General features: G+C 34.2%; 1 protein-coding gene across 2 annotated transcripts; it reads right to left on the reverse strand.

Moving 5' to 3' along the window:
• Window positions 1–3,189: 3,189 nt before the first annotated feature.
• Window positions 3,190–6,545, reverse strand: LPA19 (photosystem II 11 kDa protein-like protein). 2 transcript variants are annotated; one of them, XM_089438144.1, is made up of 3 exons: window positions 6,323–6,545; window positions 5,826–6,211; window positions 3,190–3,502 (listed from the first exon to the last, which is right to left on the reverse strand). In XM_089438144.1, the coding sequence occupies exons 1-3, from the start codon at window positions 6,408–6,410 to the stop codon at window positions 3,365–3,367; spliced, it is 612 nt and encodes a 203-aa protein (XP_089294270.1). In that variant the 5' UTR covers window positions 6,411–6,545; the 3' UTR covers window positions 3,190–3,364. The 2 variants fall into 2 exon arrangements, with proteins under 2 accessions (XP_089294270.1, XP_089294271.1); XM_089438145.1 differs by having other exon boundaries at window positions 5,826–6,216; window positions 6,323–6,478.
• Between the last annotated feature and the right edge of the window lie 4,404 nt (window positions 6,546–10,949).

The following is a 10,949-nucleotide window of genomic DNA, read 5'->3' on the forward strand; positions in this document are numbered from 1 at the left end:
TGATCACAAGGAAATCCAACGTCATTGCAATGATGTCAGGAATCTCGGGATTAAAGTTGGCATCACATCGAGCTAGTGCACGACGAGTCCATGTGCATACCACACCGAGCTAGTGCATGACGAGTCCATGTGCATACCACACTCAGAACACACCATATGACATGGATCATTCTCTTCCATATAACTAGCCCCGCATTCACTAAGAATCTTCCTAAACATACTAGAAGGTTTTTCCCTATCCGTATGTGCTTTTGTAAGATTATTTTTTCACATAATTGTACCTTTAGGACTTTTATATATATATGCAAGATACTTATTCGCATAATTGTAATGGTACTTTAAGACTTTTATATATAGGCAAGATACTTGGTCAATAAAAAGGAGAACAAACTTAGAGAGGGGTTTAGAACAAACTTTTCTATAGAGAGGGGTTTATGGATTATAGGGTATTGAAAGAGCTTTCCTGCGGACTTTGCTGGAGAAATATAAAAGCTATAAAAAAGGGGATAGAAAGGGATAAAAAGAAATAGATATTGATTAGATTGAAAATCTGACGATATCTTAAACTATTAGGAGCATTTAGGAGCATTTACATACTATCAAAGTAGATTGATCAAAGGATAAGGGAAACAATGGCAAGACAAGGATGCCTATGTATAAGGACATGGTGGAGTTCCACAATTGTGTGCTAAAGGTATTAACAACTTTGTCCTATCACAACATGTTTCCACAAATTGTAGAAGGGAATTAGTTAAAGGCATTAATGATAGAACAAAATTCTTAACGTGCCTTACCCAAGCAACAATAAAAACAATGAGGTATTAAGGATAGGCTAAAATTCTTAAAGCGCCTTACCCAAGTAACGATAAAAATTATAAGGCATTAAGGATAGAATAAATGTCTTAAAATACCTTAGAAAGGAACAATAAAAACTGTGTTCTACAACATGGAGCGTTGAAGTTAGCAATAAATCAAATAAATGCAAGTTGCATGATAGATCTACCAATAGTATTAATCAAAGACACTAATATTATTGCAACAACTACTCAACAAACAAACAAATGAAAAATGACAATTTCCAAAGTTCATTTTCATTTGTTTGATAGGCTCAGAGGGACAGAGCACACAACAGTAGATCTAATTAGAGGACTATAGTACAAATGGAGAACACAAGACAGAGACAAGAATGGAGAACAGAAAAATACAAATTTCTATTATTCATGGAAGGGTCTTGCCTTGGCTTGTATTTCTCAGGCGGAGGAAAGATTACAAATTTATAGATGACGGAAGCTCTAGAATTCTCTAATTCTCTCATGTGGAATACATGACTGCATAGTGAATTCAATGGAGATTGTGGTAGGCTGAGGGCGGTGGAGTAATAGTCAATGTCGGATGGTTTTGTCAGTGGCAGTCAGTGCCGACGTATTCATTGGGTTTCACATTTAACATTATTTAGTAGTGCCAAGTCCATTAGAGCATCATAAAATCAAAGAGATTTGATGATAAGAGTATATTTTGTAAATAGCTCCAGGATCACTCTCTTTAGGGATGGTTAGAAATCACAAATGTGTTAGATGACCACATTTTTTTTTATTACCTTCTAGCAAGTCTATCTTTTTCCAAAATATGGAAATTTAGACTACTTAGTAAGTTACATTTAAATTTCAATCTTTCGGTTAAACAGTAGCAAGTGGCAAGTGTTTATTCAGCCAAACAAGCAGAAACATCATTAGAGAGACTTGAACCCTAGTGAAAGTCTGCCTAGACAAGTCACCTTAATGATCACCACATATTATTTTAAAAAAATTACAGATGGAAAAAATTAATTAATTAAATTAAATTTGTTATAATGTCCTATCATGTAATATTAGATATTTTGACTGGATCAAATTACATAAAAATGAAAATGAAAATATAAAATAAAACTAAGAAAAAAGTAAAATAATATGATTAATGATTAAAATTATTAATAAAGCATTTTGAATCAATCAAATTACATAAAAATAAAAATTAAATTAAATTAAATTGAAAAATTAAAATAAAAAATTTGTAATTATAATTACAATTAATAATTAAACCAGCCTGGATCTATCTTAATTTCCAATTTATTAAGCCCTAAGCAGAATCAAATTTTTTGATCCCTCTACTTGGTAAATCCAAAATTAAAATAAATATAGACATCTTTTACTCCCTTTACTTAGTAAATCCAAAATTAAAATAAATCTTAACTATTATATTGGCTTATTAAATCTAAGTTATCAACCCATTTAACTTGACACCCAGCATTGACACGAGGCATTTAAACCTAGGTTAATTATTTATGAGTCACACCAGGTTAACATCTGCCTTCTACTTCCTCCTTTTAAATTCTTTCCTCCCATGAACTTCAAGACCTTATCTACGTACCTTATCTACTTTAATGCTTAATGTTATGCTTGCATATGGTGGTTCATGATGCTATATACAGATACTATATAAAGATTATATAGTTTCTAAGGTTAATGACACTTCAGAAACTCGATTGACCATGGATATACAGTATTCAACAGTGATTATCACAAATCCCAAATGGTTTGTATTGCTAATAAAAATAGCATCAGTACAGATAATTATTATTAATTATTTTTTAGGTTATGTTTGCATATGGTGGTTCATGATGCTATATACAGATATTATATAAAGATGGATTATATAGTTTTTAAGGTTAATGACGCTTTAGAAACTCGATTGAGCATGGATATACAGTATTCAGTAGTGATTATCACAAATCCCAAATAAGTTGTATTATATTTTTTTCCCACCAAAGAAATCATGTTACCAGGTATACATAATTTTGTTTGGGATTGGACAGTAAGATATTTTGTTTGGGATTAGAGCATAAGATTTGTGAGATTAAATTTCTACATTTAATCATTAGATCACAGCCATTTAAAAATATTTAACAAACTTTATCTTATTTCATTAGATGACAGTCATTAAAAAATATTTAACAAACTCTATCTTATTGGAGCACAGCCATTAAAAGACATTTAACAAACCTTATCCCATTCTATATAGAATTTTTATCCAAATCAATATGGAATTTTGTTGGGTTATTTCTATTAACTTTGAACAGTATTAAGTTTGACTTAAAAAACAATTGAAAGCAAGTGTTCGACAAAATCTCTTCACCAGATAATGAAAAATGGAGAATCTGAAAGAGCAATGAATATTGGAAAATAAATATTAATATCCACCAACTACCAAAATAAGTGGAGCTGTAAACATACAGCTAGCATAAAATAATGAAGAGTGAATGCTTCATAGGCTCATAGTTTGTTAAACAACAATATGACCAAATATTAGAAAGGCAAGATATTAAAAATCAAAGGGCAGATTCTGCCGAGTTCAAGTCATCCATAATCTTTGATTTGATATCCTCTGACAAAGCAGCAGTCGGACCTTTCTTCGAATAGAAGTCTGCAAGTAATCTAATTGCTCTCACCAGTGCTGCATATGAATCCTGATCGAAATTTCACATTATTAGGTGGTAAAACATAAACAAAACTCCAACAAAGACATTAATCTAAAACAAATACAATACCTGATTATGTCAACTTGGTTATTAGAAAGGCATGTTTGAATATAAGATGCAAACGATTTAAAATTTTTAAATTTAGGAGTAAATTTCAAATCACTAATAAGAAAGAAAAGAAGAATAGGGCCAGGTACAAGTCAAAATGTACAAGAACAACTTTATCGCTGAACAAATTTATCGATTCAGGTCAGTACAGACGACTACTTGCATGGGCTACTACTAAGCAGGAGTTCGTAGGGCTGATGTTTCTAGAATATAACAGAATTTTATGGAAATTAAGCATAAATGTCAACAGGGCTTTGCTTGGCTTGTAATTTTACGGATAGTTAAGTTGTCCGCAAGTTTTCTATTCTCACTCTACTCTGCCCCACCTGACGACTTACATGCTGTTAAAAAAGGACTAAGGATACACCTGAAATAAAAAATGTTAACAGCAAGATTCATGAATTTAATTTTATATATATTTTAAATAATAGATAATTATGATTAAAAACAAATTTATATAACCCTCAGTAAATATTAAAAATACATCTCATATTACAAAATTGAAAAAAAAAAATATTCATACAATGGTTTTCCCAAAAAGGAAAATTTCTTGGAAAGGAAGACCAATGGTTTTCTGTCTCAGCCCCCAAAAATAAAATAAATAAATAAATTCCAATTTGAATAAATAAATGAAAAACTCCAACTTTCGTTTGGCTGAAATGGAATGGATCAATAAAATTCGATACAAATAAACCGGATGTGTACTTTTAAAGATTTTCAGGTAAAGACATATGGACTGGACTGAGAATGTAACCTGAGCTACTTTATTACATGGGAATGAAAAATAAAGGAACAACGCTGTTAACAGGTTTGTTAAAATAATATATAGTTTAATGTATTAATTTATGAGTTGTAAATTATTTAGGTTGTGTGGGGTTTAGTTTTAAGTTTTTTTTGGGGAGTATAGGTGGGAGCTAATTGTGAGGTTAGATTTTTCTGTGAGGTTTAAAGTGAAGCAAATTGTATTAGTTATATTGTCTCAAGAGATATCCAGGTTCAACTAAATCTTACACAATCTTGATGACAACATACCACTTTTGAACAGATTATAGATCATATCCAATATCTAGACTAGCCCAAATCTAGTCACAGCATTGTATTGAAAATATACATAGGTAAACCACCAGGTCATTAGTTCAAATCTCATGGGGAGGGTTAAGGATGGGAGCTACTACTGGAGGAATTAAACTCTCTCAAGGGGCATTCAAGCTCCAACTAGCTTTGCACAATCCTGGTGATAGCCCATCCCACTGGTGGGTAGATGGTTCTTCCATCCAATATTGGCTTTGCACAATCCTAGTGATAGCATCTCACTAGTGGGTAGATGGTTCTTCCATCCAATATTGGCTTTGCACAATCCTAGTGACAGTATTCCATAGTATTCCACTGGTGGGTAGATGATTCTTCCATCCAACATTGGTTTTGCACAATCGTGGTGATAGTATTCCACTAGTGGGTGGATGGTTTTTCCATCCAACATTGGTTTTGCACAATCCTGGTGATAGTATTCCACTGGTGGGTAGATGATTCTTGCATCCAACATTGGATTTGCACAATCCTAGTGATAGTATTCAACTAGTGGGTAGATGGTTTTCCATCCAACATTGATTTTGCAAAATCCTGGTGATAGTATTCCACTCGTGGATAGATGATTCTTCCATCCAACATTGAAGGGCCATCCCCACAATCCTGGTAATAGTATTCGACTTGTGAGTAGATAGTTCTTCCATCCAACTTTGGAAGATTTGCATCAAACTTTATTCAATTCAGTCAGGTAAAAAAACCAAAAAGAATTTCTTCCACAGTCCTGAAAAACGATAAATAGATAGTTCTTCCATAAAAATTAAGATGTTTGCCTCAAACCTTATTAAATTCTAGTAAAAACAGCTTACTTTTAGAGCGATCATCTTCCGTTCAATATTCCATTCTAGTGAAAACATGTTACTTTGTACTGATCATTTTCCATTCAACCTATCAACTGGAGGCAAACTAATATTAAAAATCACTTAATCACAACTTACTTAATATTGTACCTGGATAAAATATATATTTATATATTTTGAAATATTATTTTTTAACGTTTCAGATATATAAAAATAAACGGTTCGCTTTATAATCGAATTCCAGATGTTAGGCCCCAGGGGAGTTGAACCCCTGACTTCAGCAGCGCCCAAAAAAGAGAGGTGCATCTTTCTCAACATACCTCGGACGTCACTGATTTCTGTCCAGTCCAGTTTCGCATAAAATCCTTGATGGATTCTTTTGCCGAATCCGCCGATCTCCTGAACTTGGCGCTATCTTTACTGTCCTCCTTCAGTGATTCCCTCAAGTTCTTGACAACGTCCCTGACATTCTTCAGATAAACCTTGGGGAGAATTCTTCCGGACTTGGTCTTCTCGTTGGGGTCGAACAAGGACAGCAATCCACCGACTAAACCCTCGTCATTCTTATCAGAAGCCTTCTCTTCAGCGTGCGCCCGCTGAAAGGATAATGGGGCTAAGAATGTGGCACCCATGAGCAAGAGGCGCCTCGTCTGAGCTGTAGTTTCGCTTAACGTAGCAGGACACCGCCACGAAGAATGCAATCTCCCTGCTCTGCAAGAGGATGCAAATGGTTAGAAAAGGAGGAGATTATTGTTTTTAATTAATATGAAAACATTAATGATCTGGGAATTGTTGGAGGCCTCTCCAGAATTCATACGCTCTGACGACGGTGGCCGTTGACTCCTGAAAATCGCGGGTTCTAACTCCGCTAGGCTGTGGCAAGATTCGAGCGTTGAACTTCTCATGGTGAACTCCAGCAGAACCACAGAGAAACCCTGGCCTGCTTAAAGATATTTGAAAACACACCTACTTTATCCATAACCTGGTTCAACTGGAGGCTATGAAGTCGTCTGAGGATGGGATCCGATGGAGAAGGAACACGTGGCATCCGAGGCTTACGCTGTGCGAAGATGAATATATGGAGGGTAATTACAGATTTTCTATTGAAAACAAATATATAAAAAAGAGGGTAATTACAGATTTAATATTTAAAATAAAAAAAATTAACAATTATGGACTCTAGAAAGGAGATTAATAATTACTCTTGACGAAGAGGTTGAATTCTAATCGAATATAGTCTAAAGTTTAATTTATCTGATCATGCTGAGATACTAATTGAAAGTAGATGATTTTATTGGAAATGGTTTGCTGGTTTTTGTTAGTGAATTAATGTTTGGGACTAAAATATTTATTTATATTGTTAAGATTAAAAAATGGTAGGTTTATTTAAAATAGAGTTTTTAGATATAATTTGAGTAGGTTTTATGGTTATGAAAATATGGTTTTTTTTAAGAAATTACAAATTTAAATGTAAAAAGACCTAAATATAATTTGAAAAATGATAAAGAAAAATATTAAAATTTTATGGGGTAGTTTATGATTGTTTTGTTATGAAGCTTTAGGCAAATTATAAGATTCAATGTTCAAATCCCTACTCAAACAAGTTAACAAGAAAAAAAATAAAGCCTTTGAAACTTTAATTTAATCATTAATAATTATTTTATTTTAATTTTTGGTAAGTTTAAGATCATATTGCTTTGAAAACTTAAAACAATTTCATACATCTTTATTTTGTGCATAAATTATTAATAATTATTAAGTAGATGGTAGGGATTTAAATTCCGCGTAATATTGTTAGTAGTATGCACAGTTCAAAGGTTGAGAATTATCTCAAAAGTAAAAATAGTTATGTCCTTTTGGTTTTTTTATTAAATTGATTAATTTAAATATATATGGTTTTTTTTGGCATGCCCAAGCAATCGTATTGTAAGAAAGGCTATTTACGATTTAAAAATAGCATGGTCTAACTAATACACAAAATGACCATTTTTCTTGTCAATAAATTAAGTTGTTTAATTTGCAAAGTTAAGTGCCTTAGGTTTTTTCAAGCTATTAAATCAATTTATGCATTCAAAAAATAAAAATAAACAAAAATCACCAGAATTGGTATCCCTAGATTCCAAGGGAAAAGGTCATTTTGTTCCAATTAAACCTGAAGAGTTAAGACTCTTGTTACATATTTTTTAATTTATGTATAATTATTTCTATAATTATTATTAATAATATAATTTAAAATAGATTTATAATTTAGTTAATTTTATGATGGCTCTTTCTACACTCGGAATGAGTACGATGCGTAAGTTTGTGTTCAACTCTGGAGGTGAGAGTGTTTATTTAAAAAAATTATTAGAAAAATAAATAAATATAATAAAAAATAAAAATGAATCTACGTGTTGGTTTGTTTAATTAAAAGTATTATAAAGCATCAATAATCTCACTCTCAGTGGTCATACTAAAGGGAAGTGGTAAAAATATTTCACTCACTCTCAATCATAAATAAAATATATAATAAAAAACAAAAATGAATATTCATGTTCGGTTTGTTTAATTAAAAATATAATAAAACATCAATAATCTCACTCAAGCATCCATACTAAAGAGAAATCGTAAATCCTCGATGGGGGTGAGGTCCTTGCAACACGTGGAGGAGGAGCCTCATGTGTGAATATAGGTGGAGTGGGGGTGAGGGACGGTCCTTCTGGTCCCTTCACCAAAGTGCATGTAATGGGAGGAGTAATATCAGTAGGTTGGCAACTCGTGCGAGTATTAACATCGTGTTGGAGTTTGGGGGTGGCAAACAGTTAAGGCGTGGGAAGATGAGGGAGCCCGACATTCGTGCCCACGCTCTGGTCTGGTGTTGAACATTGCAGTGGCCTTCGAGGAGAAAATGAAAGCATCGCAAGAGGTTATTTGGTAGGAGTGGTCTGTGTGTACTTGTCCTGGGCAAATTTTGTTGGAGCAGTGTGTCAAGTTGGACCCTATAACAAAGCCTCTTTGTTATTGTCTGCATGCATAAGGATGGGAATCCGCCTGGACGAGACCTCTTTGCCTGTTTTCTTGGGCTAGAAATGGAAGTCGGAACCAGCAGTATAGGAAACTTTGTGGGTGGTGGCGAAAAACTAGTTTCAATTTTCCGATTTCGTGACCTCCGGCGTGGGCGCAATGGTGTTTGGCAAATTGGTGGGTGGTCTCTGTCTTCGGAGGCTAATCGTCGCCCTGGGGGAAGCTGAGCTCAGACGTCGGCTATTTTGTCTTCATCTTTCTTTCAATTGTCTATGATGGTGTGGTGGGCGACGGTATTTGGTTTCTCTGGTGGTGGTGGTATTTTACAAGTAGTGGGCGGTGGTATAGTGTTTCTCTTGTGTGGTGGGTGGTGGCATTTGGTTCCTCTTATGGTGGTGTTTGGTTTCTGGCCTGTGGATTTTGAACATGGCAGCTCGCCATCTTTTTGAATTATGAAACCCCTTGTGCGGCGTGGGCATTCCCCCTCCCCAGCCACCCTTGGCTTTGCTAGTGTGGCGGACTCGGCAATTGCCACTGGGGCTCCTCGTCGAGGTGGCAAGACCATTGGATGCACGCGGTTGGCTAGTGTGGGAGCGTGTGGAGGTCGTGGAGAAGGTAAACGAGGTGCCAGTAGGAGTGGTGGTACGCGGGTTCAAAAGTTGAGTCGTCGGGGTGGAGGAACCCGGGGTGGAAAGGGGAATCGTGGGTCTGGTCGAGCCGAAGCGAATGAAGGGCAGGGTATCCAACATTGTTGCTTGGAGAACTATCGAGCACTTATCAATAGCCTGATGGAAAGAGTGGACATAGTTGAGAGAGTCTGTCGTGAGGAGCATGCAGAGCAGATGGCAACGTTGGACCGAATGCACTATTTTCAGTGCCAAGTCTGGGAGAGACTGGTGGTGGTTTGGCGAGGCCAAAATCAACTAACTGAGAAAGTAGAAAAGTTGGAGACTTGGTTGGTGCACTTTGAAGGGCACGTTCAGTGTGACTTCCATCCTCCACCTCCTCTAGGAACAACCCCAGACAACCCTGCCTCCATCACTTCAGATAACTAGCATGCTCTCTAAACAAAAATTTCATTAAAATTGGAAAAAGTTTATTACAAGGTCATCACTAGAATTGAGTTTTTTGGATATTTTGAAATTTTAGATCCATTATTTAATTCTAAATTTAATGACATATTTGTTTCTAGTGTTTTTATGTTTTATCTGTATTTTGGTGCTTCTGGCCCTACCGTTTATAGACAATGTCCCTAGTTTCCCTTTTGTATTTTTGTCATCTGGTGCAAATTTTGGTCAACAAACCTGGTCTAGGTGAGACCACCTATTTTCTAAACCATCAAATGTACTCTTTTTTTCCTATATGAATAGAACATTGACTTACAAAAAAAAGAGAATTCTTAAAAATATTTTACTCTCACTCTCAACCATAATATTTCAATGTCCATATGAAAAAATATAATCTTATATCAACTTAATAGAGAAATACAGTGGTTAAAAAGTTAAAAAGGAATTATATATACATTATATAAAGCAATTGAAAAAAAATTATAGTTAAAACATTTTAAGCACTCTCTCTATTTTATACCCAAATAAATTTTGATCCATTTTATACATTCAAAAATGCAACATAAATAACAACAAAAATGCAAGCTCTCTCTCTCTCTCTCTCTCTCTCTCTCTCTCTCTCTCTCTATGTGCAAACATTTAGTGTACTAAGTTATTAGCTTTCACAATCTTAGCTTGATGTTATCTTATTGCTTAATTGATGGTATGGATTCAAATTTTGTACTCTAAGATAAATTTCCATCTCAAGAGATTTGATCCCTCTTCGCTCTTGCTAGATTTGAAGTTAAGATAGAATTTATACCGTTTTTAATCATGGCAATATGAGATGTATTATGAAGTGTTTTGATGTTTATCATGGATTGATGCATATAAACATTTAAATTTCTCTACATCCTGAAGATGAAACACATTTGTGGGTTCGAAATCATCTAACTATCACAAATGCGATGGATCGGAAAGCTATTTGAAACAATTTAATTCATATTGTTACCCTAGTTATTATTATTAATCATAAAATGAATTAAATAGACATATAGAGGTGTTTATTTTAGAATAATTATTACGTTGATGGTAGGGATTAGATCTCAATATTTTAGAATATTCTTAGTAGTATTCACATATCAAAGCTTGAGATTAATCTCAAAAACTGTTACGCCCTTTCTACCCTTTTAATTAAATTGATTAACTAAAAAAATGTCATGTGAACATGAGTTGTGGTTTTTCGAGTATGTGGTATTAGTAAGTCATGGTATTAGCCCACAGTATTGTAACAAAGCATGTTAAGAATCTCCATGGTAAAGTGGGGGTGAATCTCTTGGTCAATAATAGGACTTCCATGGTCTATTTTGGAATAGGGTTTTCAAAATTTAAATC

This window comes from Pinus tabuliformis, chromosome 9 (assembly GCF_031772625.1).
Source record: "Pinus tabuliformis cultivar Carrire ecotype Pingquan chromosome 9, CPIR1, whole genome shotgun sequence".
Taxonomy (NCBI): Eukaryota; Viridiplantae; Streptophyta; class Pinopsida; order Pinales; family Pinaceae; genus Pinus; species Pinus tabuliformis.